The 21,042-nt window shown below is 46.2% G+C and overlaps 1 protein-coding gene across 1 annotated transcript; it reads right to left on the bottom strand.

Annotated features, from left to right (window-relative positions):
• Positions 1-9,381: 9,381 nt before the first annotated feature.
• On the bottom strand, positions 9,382-12,313 carry LOC123440472 (APETALA2-like protein 5). The gene is made up of 2 exons (XM_045117037.1): positions 11,839-12,313; positions 9,382-10,501 (listed from the first exon to the last, which is right to left on the bottom strand). The coding sequence occupies exons 1-2, from the start codon at positions 12,161-12,163 to the stop codon at positions 9,684-9,686; spliced, it is 1,143 nt and encodes a 380-aa protein (XP_044972972.1). The 5' UTR covers positions 12,164-12,313; the 3' UTR covers positions 9,382-9,683.
• Positions 12,314-21,042: the final 8,729 nt, after the last annotated feature.

The raw sequence follows: 21,042 nt of genomic DNA, 5'->3' as shown, positions 1-21,042 counted from the left end.
TTCTACAGGCTGGGAAGGGGTTTGAGGGTTCGACCTCTAATTTTTTTTTACGGGTTTAAGGGTTTAAGGGTTCTAGTCTACGCCGTTTTTCCGATGAAAACTGTAAAAAAAGCGGTTATTTTTAAAGATTTGAGGGTTTGAGGGTTCTACTAGAGATGCTCTAAGGGGTGTTGTCCACATGTTCCATGTGGTGTGTAAAGGAAACACGCCATACGTCTGTGTGTGGGTAAAACAGCTAACGTCCACACGTCCGGCCTCCTTCCTCGCGACCCGCATATCTGGCCTGCCACCTCGCGGTCCCCGCGTGACAGTTTCACTCAGTTGTCATGTAACACTGGAAAGACATGACAACTGACACGCATGCGGACACGTCAGTTCCACTCAATTGTCATGTAACACTAGGAAGACATGGCAATTGACAGACATGCGGACACAACCAGTTCAACTCAGTTGCCATGTAACACTGGGAAGACAGGGTAACTCACATACATGCGAGAACAGCACTTCCACTCAGTTGCCATGTAACACTCGGAAGACATGACAACTCACAGGCATGCTGGCACGATAGTTTCACTCAATTGACATGTAAACACTGAGAAGACATGACAACTGACACGCGTGAGGGCACGACAGTTCCACTCAGTTACCATGTAACAGTATGAAGACATGACAACTGACATGCATGCGGACACAACAATTTCACTCAGTTGCAATGTAACAGTATGAAGACATGGCAACTGAGAGGCATGTGGGCGTGTGAGCGCGACGTCAGTTGCACCACATGTCGGATTGGCAGCCGCGTGTGGGCGTGCGTGAAACAGGCGTGTGTGCGAACTACTTAACGCCCACACACGAGCCTCTTCCTACGTGGCACAAAAAAACTGTCAAAAATATCAAAATTAGTGCAAACCACGAACGGACGCAAATCCATGTTGTGGACGGTTTGCAAACGTCCACACGTGTGGACGTTATCTTTTCTCTTTTTTAAACGACCGATTTTTTAATTATAACAACCTAAATGATGACGTTCACACACGTGTCACTTATCAACCTAACCCTAACGCATGTGATGCCATTCGATTCTTTTGCACGAATATTGCAGTAGTTGCCATCTGGGTCGAGAGCCACGTAAGCAGAGGCGAAAGATGAAAAAAATTTAGGGTGTGGCGAAGTTTATCGAAGATCACCGGAGGTCCAAAGCTATGGAGTCGCATCAGACAAATTCTGTCATCGGACGAACGCTATCCTCACGGGAGTGACGAAGTGCAATTCGAACGGCCATTGCCTCCACCAACCCACACGGGATGACACCCCAGTTGACGGATCCGAACTAGTCAAAGTTAGATCCCGCTGCTCGTCATGCCGCGAAAGGCTGGAGATTGCCTCATGTGAGATCGGATGACAAAGGGGAGTGGAGGTGAGCTGAGTGAAGTGGTCGGGGTTTGATCCGGCGAGCGGATGGGAGAAATATACACGAGTTGGGTGGGCCAGCGTGCGTCGGGTCAGAAGTGGCGGATTCGCCGGGCACCCTCATATTCGCCCCATATTTGGGCTGGACATGAGGGGTGCCGGTCAGCCCGCGCGTTTGAGACCCGTTTGCAACATCGTGTGGATCACTTTTCTATGATCGGTTAGTGACCGAGCGACCTGACCTGGCCGGACGTTTGAGACGGGTTTAAAAGGTCCAGTTGTAGATGCTCTAAACCTTCAGTCTAGCACCTCCGTAGACTGCCCCGTCGCCAGTCGCCCTCCTGTTCCTCGTGACCTGGCCAGCCGCCGCGTGCGGCACTAGCTACTTAGGGTTCAATCGTGTGTGTGCGCGGGTGGAGCTTGTCGCATGTGCGTGAGCGTGGGCGCTCGATAGAATCGAGCTCGACCGGTTTCTGACACAACAATTGGATGGGTCGGCCCATCAGACGAGTGGCTCTTTCATCATTTTATGGATGTGCTCGAATAAGACAATAGATAGATTGATACATGCTTATGTATAAATTTTATTTTGCTCACCGGGGGCCTCCGCCAGTGCACATAAGTACACAACACCGTGTGGGTGAACTACTCATCGCCCACACGGACACCATCCAGTCCATCAGCTTACGGTTGCTCGCGTCGTCGTGTGGGGTTGATCTCTTCTTGCCCACACGGATATCATCCAGTCCATTAGTGCACGACTGCTCGCATCGTCATGTGGGTGAATTATTGTTCGCCCACACGACGCTCGTACAGTGATTGATAGTAACTACAATTATGCATATGTGGCAACTAGTTAATCACAAATAAAAATTATGACTGATCATACATGGCAACCATGATTTAACCACATGTGGCAATTAATTAATCATACATGTTCACCATGCTAGATCATACTATGGCAACTACGGTTTGATCACACGTGGCAGCTACAGTTAATTAGACATGTTAATTATAGTTAACTCAAATGATAAGTGTCACACTTGTGATACGAAGTAACACTGTCCTCACGTTTTTATAACTAAAATTGCCATCGAGAAAAACAAAATAAAAAAACAAAACTTGTCACTTAAAAACAAAGTTGTAATGCTTTATACCTAAAGTTACCATTCCCGGGTAACTAAAATTGCAATAAAAAAATGTTAGGACGGAATTGCTTTGTTCCACATGTACGGGATGTGATTGAGTAGTTCTTGTTGGATCGACGTGCGAGCCGTCGTAGGTGTGCCCGGTCATGTGAACAGTTTTAATATTCGTTCACGACCGGACGAGTTATGTGGTGTGATGTTCATTATACCACATATACGATGAATATCGGGGTTCTATAATGAAACGATCGCTTTAATTGTGGTTCGACCGTGTTGTGCTCGTACAACTTTTGCTTTCTCAATAGCTGCTCAAATAAAATCAAGAAAATGGAAAGGAATCCTTAGGAAAAAGAAAGGAATGGAAGATACAACCCAACAATATGCAGAGACTTGATAGTGGACCAGTCCACAAGAGCTGGTGGCCCGGTGAACATGGGACTTCCTATATGACACATTTTACGTCATAGAGGAGCTTGACGCACAGGGGCGACGCACGATTGTGCCGGCCCAACACGTTTCCAATCGCAGGACACAAAAAATGCTAAAAAAAACATGACTTACTAGGTTTCGATCCCACGGCCTCAAGCAACAAGGAAACCGAACCACGAGCCATTAATCACTACACTACAAAGCTACCTGAAGAGACTAGGTGCAAAATCTTATAAGAGCACACACGAACGTTGTGATTTGAAAAACATTTCTTGAAATTGCTAGCAGTTTTTGAAACGTCCCAATATTTATATATTCCAACATTTTTTTGGAGAACTATTTTTTGTACTTTCCAATCAAAAAAGAAAATTAATTTTATTTTTGCAAATCCCGAACAGTTTTCGAAACGCGAACAAATTTTCAAAAAATAGACGTTTTCTGAAAAAAGAACAAATTCTAAAAAACGCAAACAATTTTATAAATTTTGGATTATTTTCTGAGATCACGTACAGGTTTTAATTTTTGAAAAAAATGAAAAACACGTTTTTTTCAATTAAGAACATTTTTTCTTAAACAGAACATTTTTTTAAAGGCGATTTTTTTATTCTATGTTTCTTTACAAGTGCGTTTTTTTTAAAAAGGATATTTTTTGAAATTGCAAACAAAATGTTGAAACCGTGACCATTTTTTGAAACATGAACATTTTTTCGCTGCTAGCCACTACGATTAAAGAGGACTCGTGACAAAAATGCATTGCGAGAATTCAGAACTAAATAGCGGTAGCACATTTCACACAATTTGATAGAATCAGGAACAAAATTCCAAAATTTGAGATATTTCCCCAAATTACGAAACATTTTTGACAAACCCAAACAATTTTCTGAAATTGCAAACACATTTTGAAATTTCTATACTTTTCAATCAACATGCAAATTTTCTGATTTATGAACAATTTTTTTAACAGAAATAAATATAAAAATCATGAACATATGAAACTTTTATAACAGATTTAAAAATGGAGAACAATTTTCAAAATACCAAACAAATTCGAAACACAAACATTTATTTACGATACATGAAAGAAAAAATGAAAACACTAACATTTTTTGAAATTCTGTTTTTTTAAACAGCAACTTGTTTTGAAATTTCTGAAAGACGTTTTGGAACACGAACATTTTGTGAAAATTTAAGGAAAACTTGAAAACTAGAGCAAAATTGAAAATAGAACATTTTCTAAAATTCTTGAACATTTTTTAAAAGTTTGAACAAAACTGAAAACAAAAACATTTTTTAAAATTCCTAAACATTTTTTAAATTGGGAGCAAGAACTGAAAACAAGAACTTATTATAAAATTCCTAATAAACATTTATATTTCTCAAACAAAATAAAGATGAAAAAACGAAAGAGGAAAGAAAAGAAAATAAAAATAAAAGCAAAAGAATAGAAAAGAAAAAAAGAAATAGAAAACCGGTTCAGAAAACTCTTAAAAGGTTCATAAAATCAGAAAAACCGACTGTGAACCACCTAGAAGATTCCCAAAACCGGATTTGTTCAAATGTTTGAACTGGCCGGCCCACCGGAAACGTTCGTCGATCTGCCATGTGGGTCACCCCGGCTAGTTGCCGCAAGGAGCGTCAAATAGGATTTTCCAGCGAACATATCCCTGTAAGAGTAATATGGGCCGACACCGTTAGAACCTCCAAATTCTTTCTTATTTTCGTAATAAATGAGCTCAACTCTGGCCCATACAATTCTATCTAGTATTGTTGTATTATTAGTATTCTTTGTTATTTTCTTCTTTCACGCCGAAATCCATTGTGGACACATTTGATGCATCAATTCCAAACAAGAAATAAATAAATTAAGGTCCTTTGAAGAGGGATACATTTTATAGCAGCGAAAAATGTTGGTAGATCTGTTGTGTAAAGAGTGAATCAGGCCCTCCTAGGTGGCCGAATGGTTGATACAAGATTTCACCCTTACGTTCCACATGAATAGTGTATCATTATACACCCAAATTTATTTTACAGATGAAACCCATCGGTCGTGTGTGATTTTCAACTCTGAAAGAAAATGACGTTGCAAGTTATGTATCTTTTACTGGTGTACAACGCTAATTTTTTAAATATTGCTTTTGAACTCTCAAAGTATTCAAATATTGCTTTTGAATTTTATTTTCAACTCTCAAAGTATTTTCTCATTTTCAAATATTGCTTTTGAATTTTAAATAATGTCCTTGTTCCAAAAAAAGTGTTCCTGTTTTCTAAAAAATGTTATAGTTTTCTATATTTGTTCGCAAACATGAACAATTTGTTAAAGTATTCAAATAATACTCTTGAATTTCAGAATTTGTTCCTATTACGAAATCAAAAATACAAAGAAATGTTCATGTTTTCAAAGTTTGTTCCCGAATTAAAAAAAATGCATTTCCAAATTTTGTTTATGAGTTTTTAAAACATGTCTTTTAGTTTAAAAAATCTCACTGTTTAATTTTTTCTTCACATTTTATAACTTTGTTTAGAATTTCAAACCTTGTGCACAAATTCAATAAAATTATGATTTGCCTGAAATACTTAAGTTATCAAAAGAAAATGTTCATGTATTTAAAAAATGTTCGCATTCTAAAAATATTCTATTTTTGAAAGGAAAAACAGTTCAAGATTTAAAAAGTTTCAAATTTGCAGCTGCCGTTAGACCTTAGGGACTCGTGATGATGCATCGCCAAGGTCGGTTAGTAGCACCCTTTGCTAGTATTGCTTTAATGGGTCGGCCAATCGCTTTCGCCTTTGTGTGCCGGGATATGTTTGACGCAAAATGCATCAAATAAAAGGTCCCGAGTGTTATCGTTGTCTTCGAGGTTTAGACGCGTGCCAAAAGATTGTATTGACGCGAGGGTTCGATCATCATACTAGCATGGATTCGTTAAACATGATAAAAATGATCAAACACTACAAGAATGTTAGTGAATATAATGGCGTCGCCATAAATGCAAAATAAGAGCATCTACAATCGGACCCCTCATATTGTCTCAAACGCGCGGGCGGCCTGCCCGGTCATAAAAAATCGACCCATCCGGACCCTTCAAAGGGGCCTCAAACGCTCTGGCTAACAGGCACCCTCATATCGAGCCCAAATATGGGGCATATACAGGGGAGCCCGTGCGTGGCCGCACACGCCTGCCATGTTGGACCTGACATCCTGACCCCATCGTAAATTGCACCAAATCCATTCTGCAACACAGCCGGATCCATTTGTTGTTTTGCTCTCTTCTTCCTCCTCGCACCGTCCGTCTCGCAGCTCCGTCACCGCGCGTGCTCCGTCATCGTTCCTAGACTCTGCCCTGCCAGCTCTGTCAGAGGAGTCTTTTGTCCCGTCCTCGCCACGGAGGACGCATCGTCGGCCCGGGAGACACCGCAGTACGTCTAGCAACTCTATGGCCGTGCCTTGCATTGGATGTGTTCAACACAATGTGTGACCGGATTTTTTTTGTCAATTTATAAGGGAAAACGATGAATTCTGATGCTTCGCTTGGCGAGGAGTATGGACCGACGGGGCTTGGTGAACCGCTTGAAGATAAGTTCTTCAATTCATCGGATTCAGATGAAGAAGTGGACATCATCATGCTCATGACCATACAAGAGCAAATAGACCAGCAAGTGGAGCATATTCTCAATTTCAACGACTTAATCAAAGGAAGAAGAGTGATCAATCGGGATAGGGTATCCGGAGCAAAGCTACCGCAGAAGGATTACGTTGCTCCGAACCCAACTTTCCCGGATGATACATGGGTTCGTCGTCGTTTACGCATGCGAAAATCATTGTTTTTGCGAATTGTGGAGGTCATGGAAGCACACGACGACTACTTCAAGGTGACAAGGGATTGCTATGGTAAATTGTCTTTCTCTACTAAATACAAGTGTACGACTGCTTTGAGAATGCTTGCACTTGGTAGTGCGGCAAATGCCATTGGTTAGATGGTTAGGATGGGAAAAGCACATGCCTGAAGACTATTGTCAACTTTGCCCGTGTCGTGGTAGATTTGTTTGGAGCAGAGTATGGACACGAAGAAGTTGTTGGCTATTGGAGAGGCGAGATGGTTTCAGAAATTATCAGATCAATTGATTGCATGCATTGGCAGTGAAAGAACTGCCCAAAGGTCTGTGAGGAATGTATCAAGGTCATACCAAAGTGGCCACCATCATACTAGAAGCTTCTAGCGGTGTCATCACATGACTTATGGATTTGACATGTTTTCTTTGGAATGTCGGGTTCTCACAACGACATCAACCGCTTCAAGATCTCCGGTGTTCAGGATTGCAACAGGGAATCACCCTCATGCAACTACATGGTCAACGACCGAGACTACAACATGTGATACTATCTTGCCGATGGCATATATCCATATCCGACCACATGGCAAAAAATATAAACACTTCGCAACAATGCAGGAAGTAGCTAGGAAGGATGTGGAGAGGGCATTTGGAGCGTTGCAAGCGCGTTGGGGAATTGTTCGTGGGGCCGCAGTGATATGGAAATTAGAAACTTTGTGGCAGTTTTTTTTGGAAAGGAGGATTACTCTCAGCCTCTGCATCTGGACAATGCATGCAACCATTTTATTGATTATTCACAAAGATCTTACAAATTAGTACACGAGGTAGTTTGAAGTGATCATCTTAGCAACAACTGTCATTACTCCTATTCACTTGATGAAGGGATGTCGATAGTCCGAGCCTAATACCAAACCGACATCGCATGAGAGCCTAACATCTAAAGCGGAGGCCCCAACCAAGCCACATACTGGGTTTGAGGTACAAACCGGTCCGATGCACTCTCATGTGTCGCCGCCGCTGTCTTCCACCAATCCATCTTTAGAGAAGAACCTAACACACCGACCTAGCCAGGCCTCTCTGCCATCGGCACCGCCTTGATGCGAGACAACGTCCTCCTCCTACGCGAGTCCATCTCCGCGCATCGAACGTCGAGTCTTCACTACGCCACACCATTGAGATTTACCATCATCAACGTGTAAGATGAAGCACCGCTCCACCAAAGAAGCCGTCCACTAGTCCCTCGAACACGTGCACACCTCCAAGAATGACGTCCATAAGGAGGAAACGACTCCGGAGTGCCGCCGTCATCCGACCTACTCATCTAGGGTTTCCGAGGAAGGTAGCAGATAGAAATCTGGAGCCCGAGTCGCCCGAGCGGGGACGACGCGGGGGGTGAGATCTTGTGTGAAACTTTGTGGCAGTTGATTACATGACGTGTTATTTTACATAATATGATCGTCAAAGATGAGGGTGATGGTGTAACTCAAACTAATGATTTTGAAGCACATGAAGAACAAGTTGAAAATCCCAAAAGATCAGGATACAGTTCAATTTATGAACTTTCTACATATACATCAGAATCTCCGAGATCATCACGTCCACAGAACTACTCAATCATCTGGTCGAGCATATGTGGACCCACAATGAAAATCAAAGAGCAAATTATTGATTATGCACCTTTAATAAATCTGATGTAATGCTACTTATGTTGATATCAAAACAGTTGCTATTTTCGAGTGAACATTTAGTTTGCATGATCAACGTGAATGAATTTAAGAGTTCAAACATCAGATATGTGAATATAGTAAACAAAATGCAAGAAACCGTTTGGATGAGTATTGGTGGTCGGATTTGCACAGTGAGGCTGTTGTTGCTCATTTCTTCCATCGGCCGGCCGTGAAATGGATCGCGTATGCATAGCATAGTATTGCGAGCTCTTCTTGTTCAAACCTCGTCGAATCCCTGGTTTCTTCTTCAGGCCTTGCTTGATACTCCGTCCGTTCCCAAATATAAGACCTTTTAGAGATTTCACTATGGCCTATATACGTATGTATGTAGTCATATTTTAGGATGTAGATTCATTCATTTTGCTTCGTATCTAGTCTATAATGAAATCTTTAAAATGTCTTATATTTAAGAACGGAGGGAGTACTAGTGTATTTTAGAGAATTAGTGAGGGTTATCCCTGTCAAATTCTTAAATCCCCACATATTCCATAACACTATTTGGTTTTAGTGTATTTGACATGCTTCATCCCCACATTTCTCACAAATTTCCTAATTCTAGTACATTTTTCTCAATACCCAATACACTATCCCTACCTAATGAATTTGGGATAAATAGGGATTTAAAGGGATTGGATGAAGATTGAGGTTCCATCCAATCCGTGTGGGGATTATCCTCACCAATCTTTTCAAAACCACCCGTACCAAACAAGTCCTGAATGAAAATCGATACGAGTTAATCCATGCCATGTTTTGCAGAGAACACGCTACAAATCCAGCTGCCAGCAAACAATTATTTGCCCCAAATGACACGATTAAACCTTCCCAAATGCATCCACTCGCAAAAAAGCATGTCGGTCACGCTCGCTCTTCCGTTCCATCGCTTAATTTCGCAGTAGGTAATAGCAATAACCAAAGCAGAAAGTACTAAAAACTGGGCACTGCCCACCCAAACTAATCAACGAACCAACAAAACGAGCCCACGGCTGTCATCAATCAACACATGCCATCCCTCGACCCCGAGTGTGACGCCATCATTCTGGAGCTCCCTTCCGCTTGCTGCCCGTCGCCGTCGCCGTCCGTACGCGCCTTATTCTTCCGTCCGTCCGGAGACGGCGCGGAATCTTGGTTGGCTCTGGCGCTATTGGGTGTGCGGCGGGTGGTACTGCTGCTGGCTCGAGCCGGACCAGGAGGCCGCCGCCGCCGTCCCCGGGTAGGGCGCCAGCGCGCTCTCCCAGCTCCACTCCGCCGCCGCGTCGCCCTGCTGCTGCTGCTGCTGCTGCGAGTCGTGCGACGACGAGTAGTAGTGCCCCGGTGCAGAGGACGCGGAGGAGGAGGACGGCACGGTGGCCACCGAGACGGCGGACGACGGGAACGAGTAGTATGAGCCCAGGAAACCGCTCATGGCGCCGCCGTCGCCGCCGCCGCCATAGGAGCTGCTCATGCCGCCGCCGCCATAGGAGCTGCTCATGCCGCCGCCGCCGGCGCCTCCGTAGAACGAGAGAAGGTTGCCCTGGTTGGCGGCGGCGCCCCTGCCCTGCAGCAGCATCTGGTAGCGCAGGTAGTCGGAGGCCTGGGAGGCGCCGGCGGCGTAGACAGCCGGCGAGGCCGACCCCGCGGCGATCGGCGCGGCGGCGGGGGCGACGGTGGGCGGGTGCAGGCGCGCGTCCTCGGGGAAGTTGAGCTTGGCGCGGCTGCCGCGGAAGCGCAGCGCGGCGTCGTCGTAGGCGCGCGCCGCGGCCTCGGCCGTCTCGAAGGTGCCGAGCCAGACGCGCGCCGCCTTGTGCGGGTCCCGGATCTCCGCCGCCCACTTGCCCCACGGCCGCTGCCGCACCCCGCGGTACCTCCGGCGCGGCGCCTCCGCCTCCGCCGCCGCGTTGGACGCCGCCGGGGAGCGGGAGCGGTGTTCCTCCATGGTCGCCGCGCTCTGGCCCTGGGTGTCCGAGCTCTGGTCCGACCCTGCGCACGCACGCGGAAGCATATTTATACACGGTCTCGCCAAGTCACGAGGCGCGAAGCAAATCGAAAGCGGAAGGAATGCAAAGCGCGGTTCAAGTTGTGCACTTGCTCCGTTTTCGCGCCCCGCATGCAGTGAATGTGCACCGGAGCGCGACTCGCAGGGTGTTGTTAATGACGCGCCCGTCCCGATCACCGAGGAGTTCATTTCGAGAATGAACTGGAAAGCAGAAGAGAAAAGATATGGGAGTATTCATGCTGCCAGCAAAGTGATAAGCACGAACGCAGAATTCCAATCGCTTTTCGTTGCGAAAAAGAAGGAAGGGGATGAAAGAAAAATGCCCTGCCCTTTCAGGAAAGAAATGAGCTCTCTATCGGCTGTACTCTCGCTGGCGCTGGTATGCGTAACGCAGGCATGTCGATGACACGTGCGTGTACATGATACTACGAAGACCGACGCACTGTATTTTATACGTACCTAGGTACGATGAAATGCTACCTGAAGGGTGTTCACACGGGAATGCCTTTGCATCCTTGTTGCGTTGTAGAGGTGCAGTGGATTCCAAGACTTGGTTCAATGTCCATTTTTTTTAAGACTTGGTTCAATGGCGTACAACTGTGCAGCAGATGGGGTGTGTGAGGTTTGGAGATAGGGTTTGTTTCATTTTCCTTATGTCAGCTACGAGGAATCCATGCGCCTCGGTTCCGTCCAACGTTTCGATTTTGAGCTACATGCCATTCGTACGTAGTACGACCGGTTTGTTATACCTGCGCACGCTTGCATGTTGGGCACGCATTTTCCTCTTTCTTCAAAGAAATGAGTCTGCATTTTGTGCCTAGGGCTCTGCACTGACCAAAACTAGCACTACACGTGTTCACCGATTCTTTATGACTTGATCAGAACTATAGAAACGTAAAGGTTCCAACTTCATCGATTGTCTTCTTGGTTAAGTTAAGTTATACTCCTATATATACTCCCCGGGCCTTTTTCTACCTCTATCTAAAATATATTCTTGTAAAATACTGCTAGAACTTGTTGTTTTGCACCCATGGATATCGACATTTTCCTTCTTTACAAGCTTGTTATGATACTTCTGGTAAACCTCTGAATGCATCTTAAATATATTAATATCGCGAAGAAGAAAAATCAGCTTATCTGCCACGTTTCGAGATGGAGTAGCATGCAAGAATGCAATCGGGGAAAAGCAGAGCATGCGCAGCTGGGTGGAGCAAATATCAAATCCAAGGCAAAAGCAGAGCAAAGAGCATGCAAAGCTCTTCTTCTAGAGCAGGCCGAAGCGTAGCCTAGCAACAGCATGCGTGTGTTGACTGCTCGTTACCTGCGAACTCTGAAGAAGGGAAGCTCCCAAGCTCGTGCACGTAGCCGCCGCCAGCGCCGGCGTGCATTGCCTGCTCCTCCCAGCCCCAGCCCTCCGCGCCGGAGCCGGAGCCGGACGCCGCCGCCCACGGGTCGTCCTCCGCCACGACCCGCGACAGCGCCGACACCATCGTGGACATCTCCTGCGCCTGGTAGTAGCCCGACATGAGGTCCGCCGGGCTCGCCATTGTCGTCATTCCCTCCGGCGCCGCCCCGTCGCCGCCCTTCGCCGCCCGGCCGCTGCCGTGCGGCCCACGTTGGTCCGCCAGCTCGAACTCGAAGCACATCAAAGTCGCTCCGCTGCAGGAAAACAGCGCCTTGGCCTCCTTTGTTTTCAAATGGCGGAGCAGGGTCGTGTCGCCGTGAGGTTGGGAGATAGGAGCTGCTACTACGATCCGTCTCTCTCTCTCTCTCTCTCTCTCTCTCTCTGTGGTTTAATTTCGTTCAACGGTTCGAATATCTCAGAGGGACGACCTTGGCTCGCATATATAGCGCCAGTTCGCGGCTCGTACGTGCCCACTTAATAATAATAACAATCACAAGAAAGAAAGAGGAAAAAAAACGTGGGGAAATAGCCGTCATGAGATGTTCGTTTCAAACGGAGGCAGAGCCTCCTCCTCTGCTCCTGTTTATTTTTCTGAAGAAGAAAAGCTTTAGCTTCCCGAAGCGGTGAAACAATGTGCGCGTTTTACCCCCTCGGATTAATAAAAGGTTAAATTAACCAAGGTCTCTTTGTAATTCACGCACCTTCCACTTATTAGCACTAGACTAGAAGTACATTCCAAGCAGTCCCCGGTGTGAACGGGCGGGTTCGCTTGTACGGTCGGCAATGCGCATGATCGAATTGATACACAGTTCGCGTTGCCAAAGAAATGAAATGAAATAAAATGGACACACAGTTGGCAGGTCGGCAGCGTTGGATCGGATCCTTCCATTGGATGTCGCTCGAATACACAGCCGTATTATCTGAGGCTTGGGTCCGATTTACTTACTGCTCTGCTCCACTTACTGAGGTACCGATCGCTTTCGCCGACATCGGAGGTAGCGCGTACGTGGTTCACGCACCCTCGACGGCCTGTTGACGCGGTCAGCGACGAGGTGAGGAGCAGTTCGTTATTTGGAGCGTGTGCTTATCTGGTTTCGCTTCCTTTTTCTTCTTCTTTTCCCCGTCACGGTTTTGATCATTTCCTCGGGTAGTTTTCCTTGCAACGAACTGTCTATCTAGGAGTACTAGTGCGTGCTTATAACTTTTCTTCAGGTTGCCACTCACGAGTGACCGGACTGCTTCGTCATATTCACAGGGATAACGGGATATGCTCGGACGGGCCTTTGGGTCAATGCTTAGCGGGATCATGTTGCTCTCGCGCCTTGACTCATTCGCGCAAACATTGTAGTTAGGCCTGGTTGTAGCATGGTCTTCTTCACTGGTCCGACCTTTGATGGGCTCTGCCGTTTTCTTCAGGAGTTACCGTCTTCCTTTCTGTTCATCGAAAAGGGGGAGTGTGCATTCGATGCTAATCCATAGATGGACCTTTTATATGCGTCTCAAATGTCTGGATAGACCGTTTAATTATCGACCGATCAAAAAATGTTTATCAAGCTGAATCCCTTAAATGGGTCTCAAAAAATGTCTTCCTTTCTGTTCATCCGAAGGGAGGAGTGTACGATTCGATGCTAATCCATAGACGGACCTTTTATATCCAACCCAAAAATGAGGAGGATATGGGGGAGCCCGATCGCACCCGGGCGCCACGTCGGATACGATAGTCCGACCACATCGCAAATTGCCTCAAATTATTCAAACTCTCCCCCCTTCTCCCGTCATCCTCCAACATTTCCCGCGTCCGATCCCTCGCCGTTTGACAACCTTGCTCTCCATCCTCACCACCGGTCCTGATCCGTCACTGTGATGTCCTCTAGCCCGTCCTTGACCGCCGCGACGTAGACGCGGTCTGCCTCGTCCGTCGGCATCCCTTCCCTTGCTTCGTCTTGCAAGCTGGAGAACATCATTCGTAAGACGCATCGTCGTCAGCAGCGAGAGAGGGAGGTGGAGTTGTCGTCGCAGGTAGGTGCGGGCATTGTCGAGGAGATGTCTCCCCCGGTGCATCACCGCACCCCGAACCCCATCCATCCAAGCACCAACACGGATTGTGTCGTCCAGCACCCACGGGACCGAGGAGGATCCGACGATCGGCTGGGCCATTCCGGATAGCTCTCCGGCCACCACAATCCGTCGATCGACGATTATGAGTCACCGCAGCTTGTTCGGCAGCAGATGAGCACGCGCACCGCCACCGTCGGGGTAGCACTCAACATGTTCGATGAAATGACTGAACAAGACCGGGTACGTTTGCTCCTGTCCGATTAAATGTTCAATGTTTTGCATAGATCACTAGTTCGCACATGATGAATGCTTGGAAACCATGATCGTGTAGGAGACGTACGTGGCAAGCATGATCAATGACAATGAAGATCCGACTGAAATGGATTATGAATTGGAGGAGACCACCACGTTTGTGTTGGGTGACGTAGCATAAATTCAAAAAAATTCCTACGCATATTCAGATCTTCCTATGGAGAGACCAGCAACGAGAGAGGGGGTGAGTGCATCTTCACACCTTTGAAGATCGCTAAGCGGAAGCATTGCTAGAACGCGGTTGATGGAGTTGTACTCGCGGCGATTCAGATCGCGGTGTGATTCCGATATAGTGCCGAACCACGGCACCTCCGCGTTCAACACACGTGCAGCCCGGTGACGTCTCCCGCACCTTGATCCAGCAAGGAGGAGGGAGAGGTTGGGGAAGATCTCCGGCAGCACGACGGCGTGGTGTCGATGGAGAGACGAGGTCTCCCGGCAGGGCTTCGCCAAGCACCGGCAGAGAGGAGGAGAAAAAAGAGCAGGGCTGCGCCGAGGGAGAGGGAAAACTGTGTGCAAAACAGCCCCAAAACCCCCACTATATATAGGAGGAGGGGAGGGGGGGGGTGTGCCACCCCAAGGGTTCTCACCCTAGGTGGTGCGGCAGCCCCTCCAGATGGGAGGTTCGGCGGCCAGGGCAGGGGGAGGGGTGGCGCACCCCTAGGTGGGCCTTAGGCCCACCAGCGCCTAGGGTTTCCCCCCCTCCCCACCTCCTGCGCCTTGGGCTGAGTGTGGGGGGTGCACGAGCCCACCTAGGGGCTGGTTCCCTCCTGCACTTGGCCCATCTAGCCTCCCGGGGTCGTTGCCCCCTTCCGGTGGACCCCCGGGGCCACCTCCGGTGGTCCCGGTGGTCCTGGTACGTTACCGGTGACGCCCGAAACACTTCCGGTATCCGAAACCATCCGTCCTATATATCAATCTTTACCTCCGGACCATTACGGAGCTCCTCGTGACGTCCGGGATCTCATTCGGGACTCCGAACAACTTTAGATAACCTCATATAACAATTCCCTATAACCCTAGCGTCATCGAACCTTAAGTGTGTAGACCCTACGGGTTCGGGAGACAGGCAGACATGACCGAGACACCTTTCCTTACTCGTTCCGTAGCACGTCATCGTGTGACTAACTCCTTTAGTCACATTGAGCTCATGATGACGTTCTACCGAGTGGGCCCAGAGATACCTTTCCGTCACACGGAGTGACAAATCCCGATCTCGATTCGTACCAACCCGACACACACTTTCAGAGGTACCCGTAGTGCACCTTTATAGTCACCCAGTTACGTTGTGACGTTTGATACACCCAAAGCACTCCTACGGTATCCGAGAGTTGCACAATCTCACGGCCGAAGGAAAATACACTTGACATTACAAAAGCTTTAGCATACGAACAATACGATCTAGTGCTACGCTTAGGATTGGGTCTTGTCCATCACATCATTCTCCCAATGATGTGATCCCATTATCAACGACATCTAATGCCCATGACCAGGAAACCATGATCATCTATTGACTAACGAGCTAGCCAACTAGAGGCTTGCTAGGGACACATTGTGATCTATTTATTCACACATGTATTACTGTTTCCTGTTAATACAATTATAGCATGAACAATAGACGATTATCATGAACAAGGAAATATGATAATAACCATTTTATTATTGCCTCTAGGGCATATTTCCAACAGTTTGTACGTAGGGCAACATCCCATTCCAATCCGAGCAAGAAGAAGAAGGGCAAGACGGCTAAGACAAGAGGTCCGACTTTCACAAGATTTGAGATCGAGAAGGAGAGGTTGCAACTCGCCCGGGACACAGAGGTTGCGAAGATCATGTTGGCGAATGAAACCCACTTGGATACGCCTACGAAGAAATGGCTTGCGGAGAATAAAAATGAGATCAATGAGCATAGGGCGCGAGAGGCGGCGGGGGAGGGTGCGGTAGCGGAGCACGTTGCCAGGATGCATGCGGAGCACGAAGCCTGGATGCACGCAGAGCTTGGTGCCTAGACGGAGTAGGACAAGCTCGACGAGCATGACGCATGGATGGGCGCGTCCAGCCAATGATCCGACAAGCATCCCTTCTTGCTTGGACATTGATTTCGTTTTGACATGTTTGATTTGTTGAACTATGCTTTAATTTGCTCTGTAACTGTTGAATTCAAAGAATTTGTATCGGATGATCGACGTGCATGGATTTGAGGGTTTCATTTGAGGTATGTGGATGTGCGACTGATGACGAGATGATGTATATACTTATCGCACCTCGTTGGTTACCCCAAGTGGAAGGTTGAGATGTAGTCAGCAGAAAGTTTTCCCTCACACGAAAATTGTAAGGTTTATCAAACCAAGAGGACTCCTAGGCTCAACAAGTAGGTGTCTCTGGTCCTGGTCAGCAGAAGACGTGGACCTGCACACACAACAAATAACTTTGCTCCCAACGAGTACAAAGAGGTTGTCAATCTCTCCGGCCTTGTAGTTTGCAAATGATAAAAACACAAGCGAGAAAGTAGTAGTGATTGCAATGGAAAAGTAAATGAAAGCGGTAAATAGTGGAGATGTAAACAATGATGGTGATATGAACCAGATTCACATGATGTTTACTAGTGATGCCTCTCTCCCAAAATACGATAAACAACTATGCTTGGGTAAACAAATCACAATTGGGCAACTGACAGAATTATGAACGCACCACAATGCTAATTATGCTACTTGATAGTTAGAGGTTCAATAGTAATGGGCAGTACGCCAAGACAAGTAGACCGTTTATTCTTCAACATCTACTTACTAATCATCCAGCTTGAGATATCTATCCACAACATCTCTCTGGTATTAGTTGTTGTTGCCAAAATTGTTCCTACCAACAAAATTCACGTCCAAACTAGCGTTGCTACTCTCAATCAAAGAAGATAGTGGCATGTCATTAGGATCTATGGTAGCGTTTCTACTAGCAACCAAATTCATCAACTCGTCCATCTTAGCACTAAGCGAGTTAATTTCTTCTATATTGTGCACCTTTTTGCTAGCAGGCGACCTTTCAGTGTGCCATTGAGAGTAGTTAGTCATGATATTGTCTAGGAGTTTTGTAGCGTCTCCTAACGTGATTTCCATGAACGTTCCACCTGAGGCGGAGTCCAAGATATTGCGAGAAGCGAAATTCAAGCCAGCGTAAAAGGTTTGTATAATCATCCACAAACTCAAGCCATGAGCAGGACAATTTCTAATCATAAGCTTCATCCTCTCCCAAGATTGTGCAACGTGTTCATGATCAAGTTGCTTGAAATTCATGATATCGTTACGTAAGGACATGATCTTTGCCGGTGGAAAATACTTGGATATGTAATCATCTTTGCACTTATCCCAAGAATTGATACTATTTTTAGGCAAATAAGAAAACCAAGTTTTTGCGCGACCTCGCAACGAGAAAGGAAAAAGTTTCAACTTAATCACGTCATTATCCACATCTCTTTTCTTTTGCATATCACAAAGCTCAATGAAGGTATTGAGATGGGATGCGTCATCTTCACTAGGAAGGCCAGAGAATTGCTCTTTCATAACAAGATTCAACAAAGCTGCGTTGATTTCATACGATTCCGCACTAGTGGCGGGAGCAATCGGAGTACTAATAAAATCATTATTATTAGTGCTCGAGAGGTTGCAAAGTTTGGTGTTTTCAGCCATGATGACTTCAACAAACAAACAAGCACACAAGCAAGGAAGAAAACCAGCAAAGGGAAACGACAAAGGCAAAAGAAAACGGCGAAGGAGAAAGGCAAATGAAAACGGCAAATGTGAAGTGGGGGAGAGGAAAACGAGAGGCAACTCGCAACAAAAGTAAATGCAAGAGAAGAGTTTGTGAGACCTACTTGGATAGATCTTGATTTCTCCTCCCCGGCAACGGCGCCAGAAATACTTCTGCTACTGCAACAAAAGACCTTCCAACGGCGCCAGAAATAGGAGTGTTGCTTGATACTCCTCGACAACGGCACCAGGAATCCTTGAGCTGCGTCTACGCCTTAAGGGACTTCCTAGGCAAGTATGCAAAGGATTTCCCCCGTGGCCTTGGAGCCTTGTGTTGGTGTTCCCTCGAAGCGGAAAGGGTGATGTAGCACAACGGTGGTAAGTATTTCCCTCAGTTTGAGAACCAAGGTATCAATCCAGTGGAGGAGTATCTCAAGATCCTGCACAAACACAAAAGTTTGCTCCCAACGCTTTGAAGGGGTTGTCAATCCCTTATAGATTGTTCGCCAAGTGAGAACTGAAAGGAACAAAGTAACAAGCAAAGTAAAAGTGGAGGTGTAAACGATGGATGTGAATAGACCCGGGGACCGTAGTGTTTACTAGTGGCTTCTCTCATAAAAGCAAGTAGACGGTGGGTGAACAAATTACTGTCGATCAATTGATAGAACCGCGCAAAGTCGTGATGATATCTATGGCAATGATTATATCTATAGGCATCACGTCCAAAACAAGTAGACCGATACTTTCTGCATCTACTACTATTACTCCACACATCGACCGCTATCCAACATGCATCTAGTGTATTAATTCCAAAAGAACAGAGTAACGCCTTAAGCAAGATGACATGATGTAGAGGGATAATCTCAAACCAATGATGAAAACCCCATCTTTTTACCCTTGATGGCAACTACTTAATGTGTGCCTTGCTGCCCCTACTGTCACTGGGAAAGGTCACCACATGGTAGAACCCAAAACCAAGCACTTCTCCCATTGCAAGAATCATAGATCTAGTTGGCCAAACAAAACCCAAGACTCGGAGAGACTTAAAAGGATATCAAATCATGCATATAAGAAATAAGCAAAGACTCAAATATATATCATAGATAATCTGATCACAAATCCACAATTCATCGGATCTCGACAAACACACCGCCAAAGAAGATTACATCGGATAGGTCTCCATGAAGATCATGGATAACTTTGTATTGAAGATCCAAGAGAGAGAAAAAGCCATCTAGCTACTAACTACGGACCCGTAGGTCTGAAGTGAACTACTCACGAGTCATTGGAGGGCGATGATGATGATGAAGAAGCCCTCCAACTCCAAAGTCCCCTCCGGCAGGGCGCCGGGAAGGGTCTCCAGATGAGATCTCGCGGAAACGGAAGCTTGCGGCGGCGGAAAAGTATTTTCGAGGCTCCCCTGATTTTTTGCTGAATTTTTGGGAATATATAGGCCAAGGATCTAGGTCAGGGGGCGGCCAGGGAGGCCACAAGCCCTGCCACCGCGGCCTCCCCCTGGTGGCGGAGTGGGAGCTTGTGGGCTCCCTGGAGCCCACCCGGCTTGGCCCAGAGGCCCCCCTGATCTTCTTCCGTTCGGGAAAAAATCATTTCGGGTTTTTTATTCCGTTTGGACTCCGTTCCAAAATCAGATCTGAAAAGAGCCAAGAACACAAAAAAAACAAGAACTGGCACTTGGCACTGAATTAATAAGTTAGTCCCCAAAAAGATATAAAAGGTACATAAAACATCCCAAGATGACAAGATAACAACATGAAACCATAAAAAATTATAGATACGTTTGAGACGTATCAGTTACCCCAAGTGGAAGGTTGAGATGTAGGGAGCAACAAGTTTTCCCTCACACGAAAACTGTAAGGTTTATCGAACCAAGAGGTCTCCTAGACTCAACAAGTAGGTGTCTCCTGTTCTGGTCAGCAGAAGACGTGGACCTGCACACACAACAAATAACTTTGGTCCCAACGAGTATAGAGAGGTTGTCAATCTCTCCGGCCTTGTAGTTTGCAAAGGATCAAAACACAAGCGGGAAAGTAATAATGATTGCAATGAAAAAGTAAATGAAAGCGGTAAATAGTGGAGGTGTAAACAATGATGGTGATATGGACCGGAGTCACATGATGTTCACTAGTGATGTATCTCTCCCAAAAGACGATAAACAACTATGCTTGGGTAAACAAATCATAATTGGGCAATTGATAGAATTATGAACGCACCGCAATGCTAATTATGCTACTTGATAGTTAGAGATTCAATAGTAATGGGCAGTACGCCAAGACAAGTAAACCGCTTATTCATCATCATCTACTTACTAATCATCCACCTTGAGATATATATCGAGAACATCTCTCAGGTATTAAGTTGCGAGCCCCACCCAAAGTGTAAACTCAAAGCAACAGACAACTGCATTAACGAACTATGCGTAAGGTAAACAGTCCTTGAAACCGTGGTCACAAGCACCGTTGTTTTTTCCCTGGTGGCAACAACACATCCCCTTGTCTCATGTTTCTGTCACTCTATCTAGACATCGAGGGGCATGAACCCACAATGATGCATAACGCTCCCTCTTGGAGTTACAATCTACTACTCAGTCAAAGCAATAAATAGCAAGGGAGAACATGCATGAATCACTAAGGAACATAATATAAAAGGATAATCAAATATATAACTCATAACAATGTGAACATAATCTCATAATCCATCGGATCCCAACAAACCGAGCATAAAAATAGCAAGAGAATTACATAGATGCCTTGATCATGTAGGGTTGCTCACAAGGACTAACCATTGAAGCACAATATTGGAGAGAATACATCACATAGCTACTGGTCATGGACCCATGGTCCAAGGAGGACTACTCACGGCACATCTGTAATGCGTCCATGGCGGTGGAGAAGCTCCTGGAGGTCAATCCTCCCTCCGGCAGGGTGCCGGGAAGAGGTCTTGTGACGCTCCCGATCTCGGAAGTGCTGTGGCGGCGAAACGATGGAGAAAT

This window comes from Hordeum vulgare, chromosome 3H, assembly GCF_904849725.1.
Source record: "Hordeum vulgare subsp. vulgare chromosome 3H, MorexV3_pseudomolecules_assembly, whole genome shotgun sequence".
Lineage (NCBI taxonomy): Eukaryota > Viridiplantae > Streptophyta > Magnoliopsida > Poales > Poaceae > Hordeum > Hordeum vulgare.
This window is presented reverse-complemented; position numbering and strand designations above follow the sequence as displayed.